Source organism: Cibotium barometz, chromosome 24 (genome assembly GCF_041138505.1).
Source record: "Cibotium barometz isolate CiBa-2024 chromosome 24, ASM4113850v1, whole genome shotgun sequence".
Taxonomy (NCBI): domain Eukaryota; kingdom Viridiplantae; phylum Streptophyta; class Polypodiopsida; order Cyatheales; family Cibotiaceae; genus Cibotium; species Cibotium barometz.
Window position 1 is genome coordinate 36783390 of NC_141069.1, and position 20612 is coordinate 36804001.

Sequence of the window (20612 nt, forward strand, 5' to 3'; positions counted from 1 at the left end):
AACATAGTCACAGGGGACGGCGGGGACGGCGCCTAGGAACGCGGGGACGCCGTCACGGTACGGCGCAGGGACGGGGACGGACGGGGACGGACGGACGTCCCCTGTCTGGCGTTTCAAACCGGGGACGGCGCAGGGGACGCCGTAGGGACGGCTGTCGGGGACGGCTGTCGGGGGACGGCAGATAGCCGTTGCGCCGGCCCGTTTCTGGCCGTTGCGCCCGTTTCTGGCCGTTGCGCCTGCGTGCCGCGTGCCTGCCCCACTGTAGCCGTTTATGGCTGTTGGGCTTGGGCTCTACTAGCCGTTTATGGCTGTTGGGCCTTGGCCCTCTCTCTCTCTTGCCTATCTATATAAGAGCCCACAAGGCTACAAGCTGCCACACACAAGTTCATTGCTCATTGCTCATTGCTCAAGCTTCATTGCTCAAGCTTCATTGCTCATTGCTCATTGCTCATTGCTCATTGCTCAAGCTCTAGGGCCTAGGCTCTCACCTCTCCCTCAAGCCTCTTGAGTCTTGACTCTTCCAACTTCCAAGCCTCTAGGCTCTCTCTCTCTCTCTCATTCCTCAAGGCTCTCTCTCTCTCTCTCTCTCTCTCTCTCTCTCTCTCTCTCACACTCCTCAAGGCTCAAGAGTCAAGCGGCAAGCCATCTTCAACCATGGCATCCTCCTCACGTGCCGGGGCTTCTCGTAGAAGGACAACGGGATGGACATGGTGGGAGGAGGTAAACTACACCACATCCGTTCATGGAGGCGGTTCTCGGCCATGGGTATGCAAGCTTTGCCCGTACCGGCGAACGGGTGGCGCCGACAAAGTGCGAGCCCACCTCTTGCATGAGAGTGGGCATGAGGTGAGGTTTTGCACGAATGTCACGCCCGAGAAGAGACGGGAACTTCTTGACAAGCTTAGCGTCTACGAAGCGGTCGAAGCGACAAGAAGGACACCACGAGTGGCCGTGGATCCCGCGACGATGGGGAGAGGAACTCAAGCCTCTACCATGGAGTCATGTGGTGGATCGGGATCATGCACACCATCACCTTCGCCATCAAGTCGGAATGTTACTCCATCCACGACACCGGCACCCTCCATCTCCACGGCCTCTCAATCATTACGTGGCCCACGGCGACAATCTACACTTGGGGAGAATTGGAACCCCAAGTTGAAGGAGGAGGTGGATATGGCGGTGGCCCGCTTCTGCAGCCATGGATTGTAGACGCTATGCAGCCATGCATAGGCAAGGTCTACGAGGCCATGGATCGCATGATAGAGAAGTTGAAAGACTTCGTGCCTGACGAAGACAGATACGAGGAGATCCATGCCTTGTGTCTAGGAAGGTGGAATTCCTACTACTCTCCATTGCATGCAGCAGCTTATGTGGTGGACCCAGAATTCCAAGGCAACAAGCAGGAGAGCGACCGGGAGGTGAGCGCTGGATGGAGGATCATCTTGGATCGTCTTGTGCCTGATGCATCGGTTAGGCGCAAGATCAGGGACCAGCTTTCGATGTACAGGTCGTTTCATGGCTCCTATGGCTGTCATGATGCACAGGTTGACCGCTCCAAAGTTGGTGCTGCTCTATGGTGGGAGGACTTTGGTTCAGATGGACCGGAGCTGCAGCAGCTTGCCATCCGCATACTTAGCCAGGCCGTCAGCTCCTCTTGCTTGGAGCAACTTTGGAGTACCTACAGCCACATTGCCTCTAGGAAGAGGAACCGACTCGGGGTAGAGCGTGCCAATGACCTTGTCTTCGTCAGCGCGAACTTGCGAATGCTTTGCAAGAGCATGACCAAGAAGGCAGATTCCTTCACCGAGTGGGAGATGAGTCAACAAGAAGAGCAACGGGAGGATGAGGTGCAGGAGCAGCATGCCAGTGAGGATGAGACTGAGGATGAGCTTGATGCTTCTTTGGCAGCCGCACAAGCTACCCATGACCATGAGGCGAGCACTTCACGTGGATGATCATTCATGGATCATGATTCATGGGCCTTACTACTTAGCTCTAGCCTCTAGCCTCCAGTCTTCAGCACTTTTTTGTCATTGACTCATTTGAGTCCGTCCTTGTATTTTCATTTTGCCTCCTTAAGGCTCCTGAGTCCTGACTCTTGAGTCATGACTCATTTTGTATCAGATATCTACTTAATTATTATCTTTGACTCAAAATCTTAGCATTTTAGTGTAAACTTGTGCTCATTTTGATGTGCTTCCAAAGTAGAATAAGTGCAGAGTAGAAAATTTTTAAAAAAAATTATTTTTTGAGTGCCGTTCCCTCCCCCGTCCCCGTTCCCTACTTATGGCCGTCCCCCGTCCCGTCCCCGTCCCCGTCACCGTCCCCCGTCCCTTGTGACTATGGTAGTCAATGTCTCCCATGTAACGTCCTCCTCAACACGATCCTTCCACTTGATCTTGTATTCCGTGATAAGCGTATTACGTAATCGTATTTCACGAAATCCAAGAATCTTTTCAGGTTCGTGTTGCGGAACAAATGTCATGTCCTCGACATCTATGATTTCTTGAGGAGTAACTAACTAGTCTGTTTCACCTAGTACTTCCTTAAGTCTACTGACATGAAATACAAGATGAACTTTCACATGAGAAGGCAAATCCAATTCATATGCAACTGAACCAATCCGTCGTGTAATACGAAATGGTCCACAATATCTAGGGGATAATTTCGGAGATCGACCTCTCCGTAAAGTCTTGGGATCTTTCGGAACCCGCAAATACACCAACGTTCCTTCAGAGAACTCTCTGGGTGAACGATGTCTATTAGAATAAAATTTGTCTCGGTCTTGAGCACTTCTAATAGATTCCTTCGCAACTTATAACATTTCTTGCATATCTTTCAAAAAATTACGTGTTGCATCATGCTGAAGTCTTGAGAATCCCGCTGTAACATGTGATCTAGGTTGAAAACCATACATAAGCATGAAAGGACTAAAACCTGTACTCGTATGCTTAGTACTGTTATATGCAAATTCTAACATAGGAAGATAATCCTCCCATGAACTCTGCCTTTTGGATACATATGCTCGAAGCATATCCTCCAAAATTTGATTCACTCTTTCAGTCTGGCTATCAGATTGAGAATGATCTGAGGAACTCAAAATTAAAGTTGTTTCCAACTTCTCAAAAACAAGTTTCCAAAAATCACTCGTAAACTTAGAGTCCCTATCACTGACTATGTCCTGCAGTAACCCGTACAGTCTAAACAATTGCTCGATAAACTGCCTTGCTAATTGCGTAGCTGTAATGGTCTTCCAGGTCGGTAAAAATCTAGCCATTTTTGTCAAGCGATCTACCACAACCCAAATAGAATTGTGGCCTTGATGTGTTCTTGGCAATCCAGTAATAAAATCCATGGAAATACTTTCCCATCTATTATCTGGGATTTGCAAAGGATGCAACAACCCAACCTATCTAAAGCGTTCAACTTTATTTGCTTGACAAACTTAACACTTGAGAACATAATCTTCTACGTACCCTTTCATCTTTAGCCAATAAAAAGTGTGTTTCACTAATGGTAATGTCCTGTGTACCCTAGGGTGTCCAGCAGAAGGGGCGTCATGACACTCCTTAAGAATCTTGGACCTAATGTCCGGGATCTGTGGTGGTACACAAATTTTGTCATTACGAAATAGTAAACCATTCCGAATCATCCACTAGCCTTCTGCAGCCTGAATGGTAGGTTGCTCAGTCATTGAGTCTTGGTCAATCAATGAGCTCCCGTCCTGGATCTTCTGCCAAAATGGACCAAAATAACTATCAGTCTTACAAAGCCCTCTCAATGACTGAAATAAGTCAGTAGAAATCTCGGTGAACGACAAAGTATTCACCTCTCTAATTCGACTAAGCGCATCTGCGACACTATTAATGGACCCTTTTCTATAACGAATCTCAAAATCAAAATCTTGCATTAATTCAGCCCATCGAGCTTTCCTTCCTCTCAAAACATCCGCATCACACACATACTTGATTGACTGAGTCAATACCACAAACTTGGAGCCATATAAATAATGTCTCCAAACCTTGAGAGCGTGAATCACAGCATAAAGCTCTTTCTCAAGGGTGGGCCAACGAGATTGAGTGTCGTCAAGCTTTTTACTTTCAAAAGCAATAGGTCTACCATCTTGAAATAAAGCAGCCCCGATGGCAATCACTGGCATCAGTTTCAAGAACATAAGACCGACTAGGATTGGGTAATGCTAAGATAGGTGCTTCCTTGACTTTATCTTTCAAAAGTCTGAAGGCCATATCCAAATCGTTATTCCAAGTGATAGGCTGATTTGACTTACGTCCACGATCTTTCAACAAGTCGGTCATCGGTAGTGTGAGCTGAGAGTACTCCCGCACATATTAAAGAACGAAGTTGTTTCACTGTTCGCGGTATAGGCCAGGCTAGAACCTTCTTAACTCGGTCATAGTCAATGCTCAATCCATCTCTAGTGATTTTGTGTCCCAAGTAAATGATGTCTGTCATGAAAAACTCACATTTACTTAATTTAGCATATAGTCGATTCTATCCTTAAATTGTTAAGACAATCGTGAGGTGTCTAACGTGATCCTCAAGAGTACGACTATATATCAAAATATCATCCAAGAACACAACCACAAATTTTCCCAAATGTTCACGAAAAAGATCGTTCATCATTTGCTAGAAAGTGGCTGGAGCATTGGTTTACCCAAAAGGTAATACGAGAAACTCGTAATGGCCATACCTAGTCCGAAAGGCGGTTCTTTCGACATGCCTTTCATGAATACGTATCTGGTGATATCCAGTACGTAAATCTATCTTCGTGAAATATTTCTCTCCTGCTAACCGATCAATCAAGTCATCTGATCTAGGGAGAGGATAACGGTTCTTAATTGTCAGCTTATTCAATCTCTTGTAATCTATACATATTCTCCAGGTGTTGTCCTTCTTTCTCCTAAGCAACACAGGTGCATCCCAAGGTGATTTACTTGGACGGATTTGGCTCATCCTCAAATAATCTTCGAGTTGTCTGGCCAACTCATCTTCCTCAGCTCGGCTCATCCTGTAAGGTGAAATACTAACAGGGTGAGCACCAAGGATCAGGTCAATACGATGATCTAATGCCCTTTCAGGTGGTAAGCCCGATGGCAGTTCCTTAGGAAATACATCTTGAAACGAATCAAGTATCTTCTGTAATTCTTTGCTTTCAAATACACTTAATTCATTGACATCCATAGAAGGTATGAGAAATGAAGAAAGTGGAATCAATACACAATGGAAAGCAGTATACAAAGAAGAATCCATTATATTACCAAAATCAACTGTATTTACAAGAGGTCCCTAAGAGGGATGTATACAATCACCTAAGATACTATACTGGGTGTTCCTATGTTCAAAAGAAAAAATATGACTAGACCAATCTATCTGGACTTGAAGAGTCTTAAACCACTCAATCCCTAATAACAAGTCTACATGTTTGTCATGTGCATCATAGATGCCATGGACAATCTCAAGGCTAGATCCAGAGGGGGCAAACAAATAAATAGTATGAACCAGATAGAGTCAGAGTGTGGAGCACAAGATACAGAAGTGGCCAGGTTGGACTTGGAGAAAGACCAGGGGACAGTCGGCTGAGTACAGGAGCTGTTGGCTGAACCAAGAAGCAAGGTGGCTGAAGGCGCATGATGACAAGGCAAGATAACCAGTCAGCTGAATTAAGAGGCATTTAATTCATGTATGACTGGCCGACCAGCAGTCGGCCAGTTTACCAGCAGTCCAAGAAGTCCAAAAGGAGGTATAAAAGCCAAAGGGTGCTCCTCATTGTAAGCATTCAGCCCACTAGGGGTTTGAGTCAGTAGGATCCTAGTCTAGGGCAGAATTTTGGGTGTTTTACCACCTTTTCAAGAAGGCAGCCAAGGGCTGCAGATATGTACCTTTTTGTACCATAGTATATACTGAATTTCCAGCACTTCTCACTCTCTCTCTCTCCTCTCTCTCTACCTGCGTTTTTGCATCAGATGGTGCGTTTTTGCATCAGAAGGTTTCCAAGAGTGTTTAGGGCTGAAAGAAGACTCCCCAGAGCTTCCGCATGTTACATTGGTATCAGAGCATCAGGCTCAGCAAAGCTAAACGCTGATTCAGTCCCAAATGATGGTGTACAGGTCCAAGGTACAGGAAAGTACACGGAGTCAAAGCCCAAGGCAAGGAGCACAGAAGCGGGAAGAACTCCCAGGAGGTTTGTTGGTGGTGTTCCACAGTGCCAGATGGGGATGGCAGTTCCGTGAGCCAGATAGGTTCTCAGGTAACGGTCCCAAGGGAGGTTGATCCTCCAAGGGTGATGTGAGAGTGCCAGACTCAGTTCCAGGAATGAAGACCAAGACGGTGTTCAAAGTCAGGGCAGGAATGGATTGTGGACTAGAGGAAGACCAGATGCATAGATCTTCATCAGAGACAGAGTGGTTTGGAGAACAGGCCAGGTGTTCAGAGAAAAAGGTTTGCCAGGGATGGATGATGACAGAGGGACTTCGGGACAAGATTGGGATGATGACAGTCATCCAAGAGCACGTTGGATTCCCGTCATCAAGTTTAGCAGAGGGGGATGTCATGTGCATCATAGATGCCATGGACAATCTCAGGGCTAGATCCAGAGGGGGCAAACAGATAAATAGTATGAACCAGATAGAGTCAGAGTGTGGAGCACAAGATACAGAAGTGGCCAGGTTGGACTTGGAGAAAGACCAAGGGGCAGTCGGCTGAGTACAGGTGCTGTCAGCTGAACCAAGAAGCAAGGTGGCTGAAGGCGCATGATGACAAGGCAAGATAACCAGTCGGCTGAATTAAGAGGCATTTAATTCATGTATGACTGGCCGACCAACAGTCGGCCAGTTTACCAGCAGTCCAAGAAGTCCAAAAGGAGGTATAAAAGGCAAAGGGTGCTCCTCATTGTAAGCATTCAGCCCACTAGGGGTTTGAGTCAGTAGGATCCTAGTCTAGGGCAGAATTTTGGGTGTTTTACCACCTTTTCAAGAAGGCAGCCAAGGGCTGCAAATATGTACCTTTTTGTACCATAGTATATACTGAATTTCCAGCACTTCTCACTCTCTCTCTCTCCTCTCTCTCTACCTGCGTTTTTGCATCAGATGGTGCGTTTTTGCATCAGAAGGTTTCCAAGAGTGTTTAGGGCTGAAAGAAGACTCCCCAGAGCTTCCGCATGTTACAATGTTCTAGGTGCATAATATAGCATTCGAGAGTATCTTTGTAGTCCTGAATCCGGATCGGTAGCGTCTCCACCTTTCGATCCCATACTTTCCGACCCGCAGGTAGGCGTACCTCATAGGTATGATCGCTAGGTGTTGTGTCAAGACCCAATTTCTACACAAGTTTGTAATTAATAAAGTTGTGTGAGCTGCCAGGGTCTAGAAGAATGTGGATTTTATGGCCATTCACTTCTCCATAAACTCGGAGAAGATCATGCAAGCCAAAAACTTTAGAGTTCAACAAACAATCAGAACATGTACTAGGGCGAGAAAGTATAGTAACTGACGTACTTGTCAAAGACAACTGGTTAGCTGCCTTTGGCTTGGGTCCTGCGTTGGTCTTTGCACCCTTTTGCTTCGGGCACTCGTTACGCATATGTTCTTTTTCCTCGCAGATGAAGCAACGTCCCTCCTTCTTAAGCTTCAAAGCCTTAAGGAGACGTTTCTTCTTTGCTGGTTTTGAAGTTGAATTCTTCGAAGGTTGTGGTCCGAAGACTTTCCTTCAGTCGTGCTAGCCATTGGTACGGAGAACTTCCTTTTGTGCTTGTTCCCCTGCTCGACAACGGGTTTAGACTTGGAAGAGACCATTGTATCATCATAGATACGAGCGGAATGAATGGCTTCGTCCAAAGTTTTGCATTTGTTATTTTTAACCTGTAAACGGTATGAGTCGGGTAATCCGACTACGAAAAAACCCAAAAGAGTAGTGGGATCCATCTTCGTAGCTTTCATCTGCAAGTCCCTAAATTTCTCGAGATAGACCTCATAAGTGAGGTTCTACGCGGTCATGGTCAAAGTAGTAAACCGGGCAACAACATCATAGTCATCCTCTTTCTTGAGGAATTCTTTCTTGAAGACGTCTTCGAACTATGCCCAAGTCGTTGGTTTAGGGTTGAGTTCCTTCCACCAAAGCAAAGCTTTGCCTGAGAGGAAACCTACTGCTAATTGGATCTTTTTCCCATCGTCATATGGATGGAATTGAAAATGGACTTGTCACTTATGTAGTCAAGTGTCCACTATCTCCTTGGTACGTTGCTTTTGCTCGCCCCCTAACTGTTCCGGAGTAATATTGGGGCCTACAGCAGATGCCAAGGTATCCATACCCGAAAGAGTAGATAGAGTAGTGGTCAACAAAGTGATGGAGTTCTGTAAAGCCTGCATCTACGCGGCGATTTGTGCTTGACGTTCCGAGGAAGAAGCTTCGAGAGCAACTTTAAACTCTTGAAAATCTGATTTTGAAACATAATCATCAAAAAGATCGGCATCGGTGGCTTCCGTAGCCGGCAGGTCTTCACGTTCAAGAAAGGACTCCAACTCGGATTCTTGGGTCGACATCTTGAAGAGGGCAAGGTGAGAGAAAAGGTTGATCTTGCACAAATAAGAGTGCTAGACAACTTGAGAGCTTGAGAGCTTGAGAGATGTATGGCAAGAAGCCCACTTAAGGGGAATATATAGGCTTCCCCAAAAGCTAACTTTAGCTTTTGCTTTTGTGTTTTTTTTTTAATTTACTATATATATATATATATATATATATATATATATATATATAATGTTTTCTTTAAAATAAAAATAAAAGAACACTTATAAAGCAATAAGTGGGTTTTTAAACCCTTTTACTAAGGTTTAGCAAAAAAAACGAAAGCAAGGACAAACAAGGCGTGGGTTTTTTTTTTTTAACAAAAGCTAAATTTATCCAAAAAAACCCTCCAGCCAGCGACTTTGCTTTTCGCGAATTCCTGCAGTACCTTAGCGCCGCCTTCATGCCACCCGTCAACTGCCCATGTGTGCCGCCTGCAGCGATTCTGCGCAAGACTGGTACCCGTCGACTGCCCGCGTGCGCCTGCGATCGCCTGCCTGGCGCTGCCGCCTGCGCACATATCTTGCGCCCGACTGCCTGCGTGCGTGTACTTGCGCGTGTACTTCGCCGCTTGCACATCACATGGGCGCTTGTGCCAGCTTGCACCTGGCTGCACATACAACCCGACTGCCTGCATACAACCTACTTGCGCTTGTCCACCGGACCGTACAAGGCTAGTCACCTGCCTACATGTACAGCCAAAAGGCTGCGACTAGGCACAGTTTTCGTGTGGCTTTCTCTTCGCACATAAGGCTGCGCTACATAACACCCAGACGTCACTTCTCTCTCTCTCTCTCTCTCTCTCCCTCCCTCTCTCTTACAAACAGCCCACACGCTTTTTCGTTTTTTCTCTCTCTCGTAACTGTTCATACAGTTACAAAACACATCTTTCCTCTTCTTTGCAAAGCAAACAACCCATACTAGACCACAATCTTCTTCACGGGTTCCTACGATGAAAAAGCAACATGCTGAAATTGAAAAAACAGCAGTATGCACAAAAAAAAACAGCAAGCTTCTCGATCGTACCTTTTCTTCGATCTCTTTTTCTCTACCTACCGACTTGCTCGTTCACGAGGCTTGCTCTGATACCACTGTCAAATCCCCATAGGATCTCCTCGTAGAACGCTCCTGATACAAGACTCGAAACCTGCAAACAAACCAAACAAACATGACGGGGGTGCAAGCCTGACTCACCTCCCAACCTTGACAGCCGTGGGCAAGCCCACAAGTCTTGACTGGCCCCACCGAGCCACGAGCTGAGCTAACTAGATGGACGTACCGACCAATCTCAACCTCGTGACGTCCCATACCGCCACAAAGCTACCCTTGCGGGCCTCGAGACTACTGCCAGCCTCGGCTGCATCAAGCAGGTGCACGTCTGCACTAGATCCAGGCTCCTGACCATAGAGCTCTCACAGACACGTGAGACTCTATATCACTTGGCCACCCTTTTATAGGCTCTTGGCCGGTCATCGGGCATCCACACTTGGGTGCCCGCCCGTCCATACTCGAGTGCCCGCCCGTTAGTCTATCCCTAACTCAGCTCGTCAATCAACCTGCCTAGCTCCAAACTTCCCCAACCTTGAAGCTAGTCTGTGTGTGCGTGTAGCACACGGTAGATACACACTGTGCACATGACAATGATCTCCCACCCAGTATCCCACCCTCTCGTCCTGAGGATCATCATATCGATTTGGTCCTGGGGCATGTCACGATTGTGACTAACTCTCTTAATCTCTCCTTAATTACTCCTTAATCTCTTATTAACTGAAAGGACACCTGTGAAGGGTCACACCCTTACACATGGGTCACTATCAAAGGACATGTCTATTCATTAAAAGACACACCCCTAAGTCCAAAGGACATAACCGTTGACTCAAGAGCCACACCCCTTTCCAAGGATGTGTCTCTTCACTTGTACCTTTTCGGCCTCTATTTAAGAAAGGCCCCTGTCTCAATGCAAACAACTCAATCTTTCTTGCACCATTTGTCTTATGTTTATTAATTAAGTCTTAATCATGTTAATAAAGCTATAAAAGCTTTACAGTGGTATCAAAGCAAACTTTTTTCCGCCCTGTGAGATGCCCAAACCCAACCCTAACCCTAAAATTAGTCCTAACCCTAACCCTAAAATCAGCCCGCCCAAACCCTAAAATTGGGTGTAGCAAGTGTTGAATGGAAGAGCAAGAGAGAATGCCCCATCAAGTTCAGCCCCCAACTCCCAATTTTTGCTGATTAAGTTCGGGCCAGCCATATGCAGGACACTCTTGCATAGAGGAGACAACAAAAAAAAGCCTTCAATCAGGAGGGTTACCCTTTAGCCAGCACCCTTTCATGAACAGGCACCCCTCCTTTGAACCGGCACATCTCTTCCTCATGGCTTTTCCTCCAAGTCTACTGCCCGTTGATCAACGCACGTCGACTTGCTGATTTTATTTTATTTTTTTAAAACCCAACACACACGACTATTGGGCCTTAATGCCACGTGTACAAACACATTTTAAAAAAAAACCATAAACTTACCTTATGGGTTCCTATGAAACGGCGCCTACCTTGGTCTTTTGCGCACCAACTAGCTGCCGCCTGAAGCATTAGATCTTTATCTGGTAATTTTCCCATATTTTATAGTATTTATCTATTATTTTTTGGCATTTAAATACCATCATTAACCATTTATCTCATCATATCCAGTCGTGTTGTATTAGGAATCCAGTCGGCCAGCCTTACAGCCAACCAACCAGCCCCTTAGCACTCATAAATAGCATCCCTAATACTACACGAGGAAAACAGTATTTTCCTTCTGCCAGTGTGCCAGTGTGGACCCTGGCATCCATCTTCTCTCATGGTCCCCTTTTTGGCCTGAGGGGGTGTGTGAAAACAGTATTTTTCCCAACCCTAAAAAAGGGGATTTTTCTAGGTATTTTTGGTCTTATTTGGGGATTTTGTGTCTTTGCTGCTGGGCGACAGCCTTTAGGCTGACCAGTCCCCCATAGTATATATAGCTTTGCCTTATCATTCATCATTTGCGTACCATATCATTGATCGTATCCGGTACCACTTCATATGCTGCTGCTGTTGCTGCTGCTCCTGCCAGGCTCTACACCACATAGCTTCATCACCCTCGCCTGACAGGACAGCACCTCAGCGTTTTCTCATCTGGCCACATCACGGGACAGCAGCCCACTCTCTGCTACAGGCCTCACAGTGGGACAGCAGCCCTCTCTGCTACATTCAGCGTTTTACATCAGCGTTTACATCAGCATTAATCAGCGTTTTACATCAGCGTTTACAGCAGCATTGATCCGCACATCATCAGCGTTTTACATCAGCATTCATCAGCGCTTACATCAGCACGTCATCAGCATTTACACCAGCGCTTACATCAGCTTATCATCAGCATTTTACCACAGCTCATGGGACAGCAGCCCTCTCTACTACATAGAGCACTTCAGCGTTTTTCTTCAGCTCATACCATCGGGACAGCAGCCCACTCTCTGCTACATCACACCATCGGGCCGGCAGCCCACTCTCTGCTTATCTTCACCATCGACACCACTTCAGGTATGCAACACCCCTGTCACCAAAGCTTGCACCACTCGGAACGGCAGCCCTCTCTGCTCCTTGCCACTTCAGGTCCACAGCACCCGTGTCACCAGCGCTTGCACCACTTGGGACGGCAGCCCCCTCTGCTCCTCGCCACCCCTCTGGTGCGCAGCACCCTTGTCACCAAAGCTTGCACCCTTCAAGTACGCAGCACCCTTGTCACCAGAGCTTGCACCCCTCAGGAAGCAGCACCCTTGTCACCAGAGCCTACACCCTTCAGGTCTTAGAGCACCCTTGTCATCAGAGCTTGCACCACCACCACCACTCGGGACGGCAGCCCTCTCTGCTCTTCATCTACCACCTCAGGTACAGCAGCACCCTTGTCACCAAAGCCTGCATCACCTCATCTTCCACTACCACTACCACCTCGGAGTGCCTCTGCATCCACCAACGCGAGCCTTTGACACTGACCACCTCTCGGAATGCTTTGCCTCACATCGATGCAAGCCTTCGTCATCGACCGTGCTTCAGCTCCGACTTCATCTCTGCTTCTACATTGGTCTTTCTACTCAGAGTCACCTCACATCTGAGGGCTCTTGTACATATGTTCACTCACCATTATATATAGACTCACTCACATATTTCATGTTGTGGTTTTGCTCTGATCTCTCGTACATATGGTCCTTTCGTCCTTTTGCCCCCACAAGTACTATCTGGATCGGATCTGACTGGAGGAAGAAGAGTTAGGATTGGAGCTAACGAATTGGGTATTGGTCTGGTCAAGAGCTGATAGATGTAAGTCTGTTAGTGTCAGATACAATTTACTTGGGAGCTAGCCAAGACTGAAGTGTCAGCTTCAATGCCGAATGCTGACAAAAACAAAGCTGACTGGAAGGGAAAGAGATTGGATATAGTGCTGGCTAGACGAGTACTATCTGAAACATAACTGACTGGAGGAAGCAAGGAACCAAGCTAACAGGAAGAGAACTGATTAAATTGGTATTGAATCAGACAGTCAGCTGTGTCAGGATTGAGTCAGATAAGAGTCAACAGGCAGTTAGCAAAAGGCTGCTGACATGATCAGTAAAGCTCAGAAGCAAGGGTTTTGAGGATTGTAAGCTCTGCAAGAAAATCTGAGAGTCTAGAGGACAGGCATCTGACAGAGGTCAACTGCAGTTAGTTGAATCAGATGCAGTCAGCTGAGAGTCAGCTGTGATCAGTTTAAGTCAACAGGTGATCAGAGGAGGTCAGCTGAGGAATAAGGACAAAAGATCAGACTTGTTCAAAGTCAAGGCTAACCCAAGCAGACATCTTTGTGAGTCGGCTAATTCATGTTGAGAGGGTTCAGATATCCGAATCAAGAGCTGTTCACGTGTCCATAGCTACAAAGTCCACTGAGCTGATGAGAAGCAAGCCAAGTCCTTAAGTTTTTGTGTTTGTTTGTTTGGTGTTTGGGGTTGGTGTCTTGTATACCTGATCTCATCTTGCCTTCCTATAGTGCTAGCTAGTTATAGCTAGTGTGAGAGCTGAAAAAGCCCTCAACACAAACCAACCATCTTGAAGTCCTCTTCACCATTCAGCGTTCATTCTCGCATCTCCCTTAGCAGATCTATGGGTGCATAAAGGCTTCCAAAGTGGCTTCACAGTTGATTTCAGTCCGCTTGATGGTTCAGCCGGCATTTGGTCTACCTCATCCTTGCATTTGCCAATCCTCAGTCAATCGTCATCAATAAGTTTCCTGCATTGTAAAGAAGTTCACCAACACAATAAACCAAATACTCCTACTTGCGAAGAGGGGGCCCTTAAATGGATAGATTGGGACCCAATCTAGTGTCAACTCTTCGTATTCTCTCTCTACAGCTCTCTCTCCTATGAACAGAGATTAAAGTGGATTGCTTCATAATCACTAACATAAAGGTATAAAGAAGGCCTTGCCGTGCATTACACAATCATACCGGTTGCATCTTACATTGGTATCAAAGCATCAGGCTCAGCCAAGCTAAGCACTAGAAGTCCCACAAAGGTGCACATATCCATAGCAAGAAACGCAGCCAAGGTAGCAGTCATGGGGCTCGTTAGCAGCAGGCAAAACCACTGGAAAGTAGCCCTAGAACAGTTCAAAGGGTGGAGCAAAGGCATGATCATCCCCGGAAAAGAAGAGAGACCATCGATGTGGTAAGGGACAAAGATTACAAGCAAGGGGACAAAGTGGAACAGGTGCACAGCTTTCAACATCAAACATGGAGAGGAATCTGAGGAATAGCAAGTTTTTCAGTCAAGGTTTGCCACGAAGGAAGAATGACAAGTGTTGGAGTCTGTATGCGGACAAGGGACAGTCATCCAATCAAAGGTCAAAGGATGGAATCCCGTCATCAAGTTTCGCAGGAGGGTATGTCACGTGCACACACATGTACATGGCTAATATATTTGACAGCAAGCTTAGGGTAGTTCTAGGGCACTAGCAAGCTCCGATAGGCAAAGAAGAAACTCTACTAGTCAAAGGCACTGGTCGGCCAGGTCATAAGACATCATTCAGTGGAAGTCCGCATCATTAAATGCACATGGTACTTATCCTCTACTAGCCGACAGCTGTCGGACTTGTGTAGGGGCTGTCTATGAGCCCATAAATACCAAGCCCTAGTTTTAGTCATTAGTCATCAGATCCCCAATTTTGGAGCAGGTCAAAAGTCAATCTATATAGGGTCTTAGTAAGTCCATTTTTGAAGGCCGAAGGCCACAGAAAATGTTCAGTCAAAGATGTCTTTTTTTATCATATCCATGTACTGAAAACACAGCTCATCTCTCTCTTCTCTCTGTCGTCTAATCATTGCTTTTGCATTAGTGTTTCTAATGAGTAGGCTTAGGGGTGGATCAAGTAAGTCAAGACTTCTGCATGTCACATCTGCTAGGGCTACAAGCTCGAGCAATGGTATTACAAAGGTACTCAGAAACAAGATGGTAAGTCCTCATGTGTCAATGGTTCCCCTCTATAAACCCCTTGTCATCTTCTTTGGGAAGTAGATGCAGTTCCATATAATCTGAGTCTATAGGATGGTGTAAGTCTTTAAGATGTCTTGAGACAATATGTGGGTGTCTAGGTGCAGCTACCTGACTGAAGGTCAAGATGAAGAATCCTTTGTGTGTGTATGTGTTGTTTTTTTTTTGGGGGTTGGGGGGGAAGGGCATCCTTGTGTCTGCTTTTCATCGTTTGGCTCTCTAGCTCAGCGCTACCTGACAATCTAAGAGAAAGATGTTAGGAGTGTCTGGTCATGAGCCTCCGCCTCCTTTGCCCTCTCATGAGTTTGCCTTTGTCTGTGTATCTCATGCAAGAAAAAGCGCCATGCATATTGGTCCTCATACTCCATGAGCCTGACACGAGTTAGAATTATGGCATACAAAGGGCACAGAAGGATGGTTAGATTTTATGAGGTACAGAAAGAGATGAGTACCTGGTCCAACCTCTTGCCAAACCACATTTGAAACCTGCCTTAACACCTTCGCTGAGTCCTGCCTCAAACCCCTTCTGAACAGAGGACTTCTTTCCCGCCTCTATTCCATCTCTGTATCCAAGCTTTCTTGATGTTAAGGGTGACTTAGCTGAAGGAACAAAAAAAAAAAAAAAGATTTTGTTCAGCATACAAAGAGGATACAGTGTGGAAATGTGTTTGGCGAGAGCTCCATTCTCTATCAAGGTCAAAGGATGAAGTGCCCATCTCCTCGGGATCGTCTGATAAGTCCCATGCCTCACCATCAGAAGACTTTGAAGGGATTTTCTGATCCATCTCTTATGCTCTTTGTGAACCCAACTACTATATTGTAACAAAAGAAGATTAGACAACCACAACTACTAGGCAATAAATTATTTTGCTACAAGCCTGACAAGTTGTGCTTCCCTAATAGATAAGGCAAGATCCATCTCCGGTTGCTCAGGCTCCTTCCACCCACTGATGCCCCATCCCAAGAGTCAACAAATCTCCTCAAACCTTTGTTGTTCAACCTTTTGGCTACTCTAGGGTCTTGTAAGGCTAAAGGGAGGTGCAGAAAGGCTAGACATCCACAGCAGTGGATGAATCTTGTTGGATTAGGGACTGGTCTTGGTTTAATGGATCTAAGCTACCATGTTTTGAGAATAAGTGAGGATAATGTCATCTACTGTAATAGAATCTGGAAAGTGAGCTAGAGCTCCAGCTGCTAGAGAAGGAAATGGAAGGCAATATGGGAGATTGAAGTACCACTAAATCTCAGGTTTTTTTGTGGAGATTTTGTATGTCCAAGGCAGTCTTACATCTAGGGAAACATCCACTGGTAAAATTCCTCTGAACGAGTTTAGAACCAATGAGCTCCAGATGGGAAACATGCAATTTGGGACTGCCCTGCCATTAGGGGAGCTTGGTTTAAGATTTAAAAATGGGTCCAGAATAGCTTAGGGGTGCAAAGTCAATGGGGGTACTGGCTGATTGGGAGATGGACAACAAATGGTGAACATGTTGATTTGATTTTTAATATTATCAAATTCTGTTGCCTGGAATTCCAGAAACTACATTGTTTTTCAGAAAGCTTGTGACACAGGAATTGATATGGGTGGGTTGATGCATAATTGTATATGTATGTGCTGGTCTATATGCTTGGTTAACAAGTTGAATGGGACTGAATTGTTTCAGTTGATTCAAGCTCTGCAATCTGCCATCATTTGACCCTTCTCCTTTGGGTGTTACCTGTAGACATACTGGGTTGTGCTTAATGGTGTGGTGTTCTAGATTGCAGGGTCTTAGAAAGCTCAAGTTGGATGCCAAACCAATCAAATATGGACCTAAAACTAAGAGATGGTACAAGAAGGTCAAGCAAGGAAGTTACATCTTTGTGGCTTTTATTGAGAATCCAGTAGGTACCATACCATTTCTTCCCAAAAAAATCATTTTGCTACAGATTTACACACCTTATTGACAATGAAACCTAATAAAGATTAGATAAGAAGACCAAAAAAAACAAAACAATCCCCATAGTCGATAATCACTCCAATAACATATGGTCCAAAATGATTTTTTGTATTGATTAGTGAGTCATTCGAAAGCAAAGTGACTATACAAAACCTTAGTGGGAGACGTGATGATGCAAACCTCGGTGGGAGACGTGGTTAATTCTGGAAACTTCTCTTTCACACGCAGGGCCTTTGCATTTGATTTGAGGTTAGGGCCAGAGCCCCCAAACAAAGCGAGATTTCTAAGAGAGAGTGTGTGTCTTATCGTGTGGAATATGAGAGAGTATGAGAGAGAGAGAGAGAGAGAGAGATGATGTTAGCGATTTGAATCGAGAGTCGATGTCTGCAATTTGAATTAAGAGACAGATGATGTCTTCAATTTGAATCGATATATATATATATGTGTGTGTGTGTATATATATATATATATATATATATATATATATATATATATATATGTATATGTATATACATATATATATATATATATATATATATCGATATTGCAATAATATATACATATATATATATATATATATATAATATTGGTCCCCAAAAAAATCATTTTTCTACAGATTTACACACCTTATTGACAATGAAATCTAATAAAGATTAGATAAGAAGACTAAAAAAACAAAACAATCCCCAAGCCGATAATCACTCCAATAATAGATGGTCCAAAATGATTTTTTGTATTAATTAGTGAGTCATTCAAAAGCAAGTGAGTATACAAAAATTAGTGGGAGATGTGATAATGCAAACCTCGGTGGGAGACGTGGTTAATTCTGGAAACTTCTCTTTCACGTGAAAGGCCTTAGCATTTGATTTGAGGTTAGGGCCAGAGCCCCCAAACAAAGCGAGATATCTGAGAGAGTGTGTGTCTTATCGTGTGGAATATGAGAGAGAGAGAGACGATGTTAGCAATTTGAATCGAGAGAGTCGATGTCTGTAGTTTGAATTAAGAGAGAGATGATGTTTACAATTTGAATTAATATATATATATCTATATACATATATATATATATGTTTGTATGTATACATACATACATACATACATACATACATATATATATATATATATATATACACATATGTATATATATGTATATAGGGAGTACTCATGTATGCCAAGCCTCATTAATCATTTGCAAGATAACACCTTTAAGGTCTTCCCAAAAGTGTAAGAAAAATTCCACCGTGAGGCCATCATACCCTGGTGCCTTACCAGTGCTGAGATGGGACAAGGCATTATCAAGCTCCACATCAGTGAAAGGCATATCAAGTTTGAGAGCTTCCTGTGGGTTGAGAATGGGAAGAACATGCTGTAATTAATCATGGAAGCATGGCATAGTTAAACTCATCCCCAAGCGGAATTTGTGTGAGCATCTCATGGATTGGAGGCCCATCACATTGATGCCTGTTGTTTACAAACTCTTTGCTAAAATGCTGGTGCACCGTCTTCACCAAGTGCTTTATGAGGGTCTGCATCCCTTGCAATATGGCTTTGTTCCTAGGCGGCAGATCCATGATAATATTGGCAATGCTGTCATGGCTATTGAATATGCAAAATATTATGACCACAGGATGTTTTTATTATGCAAGTGGACTTTGCTAAAGCTTTTGACACGGTCAACTGGGATTTTATCTCACAGACAATGGCTCAAATGGGATTCGGGCCAAAAATGGCTAATGTCATCTACTGCTTGTATGCTGACTCTACAGCCCAATGCATCCTTGGCAATCATCTTTCTCAATCTTGGTCCTTGGGTCGTTCGGTCAGACAAGGGTGTCCACTCACAGTGCCATTGCCACTCACCCACTTCTCATATACTTGGATCAGCGCAGGACCTTCTCATTGGTCTTCAGATTCCTGGAGCCCCTCCCTTTATGGCTCAGGCATATGCAGATGACTCCTTCTTTATGCAGCATAATTCTCCACAGTAGTTGAAGACTCTTATGGACACTCTCTCTATATATGGCATGGCTGCTAGCCTGCATGTTGCATGTCAATTCTGACAAATCCAGCCTCATACCTCTGCATTTATATGATTGGCATGTTCTTTTATGGCCCGGACACATTATGCAGCCCTATGATGTGGTCCGCCATCTTGGTTACCCTATTGGCTGGTACATCACTAGGAAACAACAGTTAAAGTGGATTTTTGACAAACTTCATGCCAAGCTCCACTACTGGAAGCTCTCCACCTGGCCACTCCATGTTAGGCTCCGGATTGTCTAGTTGATTATCATGGCCTATGTTCAGTACTATTTGCCTTTGATACATTGGACCTCTCAGGACACTTCTGCTTTCATGTCTCAGGCTATGGAGCTGTTATGGAAAACAAAGTCTTCTGCTAAAGCTTTAAGACTTATGCAGATGGCAAAAGTTTGTTCCCCGAGGATGCATGGCGGATTGAATGTGCTGAATATTGCGCATCATGTCTTGGCAAGGAAAATTCCTCTCCTACTCACCTTTTTTCGTCAGACGCAGCCATGGACTCATATGCTTGCAACCATGTGCACGGCCTTACGCACTTCTGCACATGGTGCATGGATCACTGATCATCACTGGGAGGTCATTTTGGGCAGATTTGTAGGTTCTATCCCCCGGGCTACCCTTTTGCCACTTCACTTATTTGCGATTGGAAATAGGTCCTTTCGCATGCTCATTGGGCACCCTTCCTTTTGTCTCATGCCAATTCCCTTCGGCAGGAAAGCATTTACTAGAGTGTTGTTTTTGATTCTCCATTGGCCCTGCAAGAGCCGATTCAGGCATACAATCTCAGCAAATTGGGGATTAGGTGCATAAATGATGTTGTTGATGCTACTGGTCAAATGCTTTCCTTCCCTTAGGCTATGGCTTCCTATCCACTAGCCATGCATCACAGGTTCATTTGGAGAAAAATTGCTGACTTGTTGCAGCCTTTTCTTCCCATCCCTCCTTTATCTAACAGGGACAGATTAAGGATTGGCAGTTACACCCTGTGGGCTCAAATTCTCATCCTATTATTCTTTTTGACCTAACGGTTAGGACGACATACTCCTTCCTCCAGCCATCACCATGGATTCATTCACATGCTAATTCTCTTTGGCATATGACAAAATCACTTGCTTGGTGGGCGAAAGAATCTTCGCAATTTATGGAGGAGTAAATTGCCTCTCAAGCAAAAGCTTTTCCTCTGGCGTTGTATTACAGGTTCCTTATCTGTCGGGGTCACTCTTGCTAAACGAAGGATTGCATCTGCTTCTTGTCTTCGATGCATGGCCCCTTCTGAAACGGTGCCTCATTTGTTTTGGACGTGCTCCAGCACTAAGGCCTTCATCCACAAAATTTCCATGTTACTTCGCCTTCGTTTCCCTAACTCTTTTTTTGGGAAACACTTTTGGCTTTTTGGCAGACTCCCTACAACCATGGTCCATTACTCTTTACTTTTGTACTGGGTCAGATATTGGGCTTTCTGGACCATATGGCAGGATCACAACATGAGATATTTTGGAAAATCGTTTTTGC

The 20612-nt window shown here is 45.0% G+C and overlaps 1 protein-coding gene across 6 annotated transcripts in view; it reads right to left on the minus strand.

Annotated features, from left to right (window-relative positions):
• LOC147625249 (uncharacterized) overlaps positions 1-17009 on the minus strand; it is a 66206-nt gene extending 49197 nt beyond the window's left edge. For 2 of the 6 annotated variants that reach the window (XM_086818530.1, XM_086818529.1), the window contains exons 1-2: positions 15774-15891; positions 15573-15683 (exon numbers count right to left, since the gene is read on the minus strand). In XM_086818530.1, coding sequence (XP_086674656.1) covers positions 15573-15683; positions 15774-15874 — 212 coding nt within the window. In that variant the 5' untranslated portion in view covers positions 15875-15891. Of the gene's footprint in view, positions 1-15572; positions 15695-15762 lie in introns of all 6 variants that reach the window. The other 4 variants (XM_086818526.1, XM_086818525.1, XM_086818528.1 and 1 more) reach the window with 4 other exon arrangements.
• Between the last annotated feature and the right edge of the window lie 3603 nt (positions 17010-20612).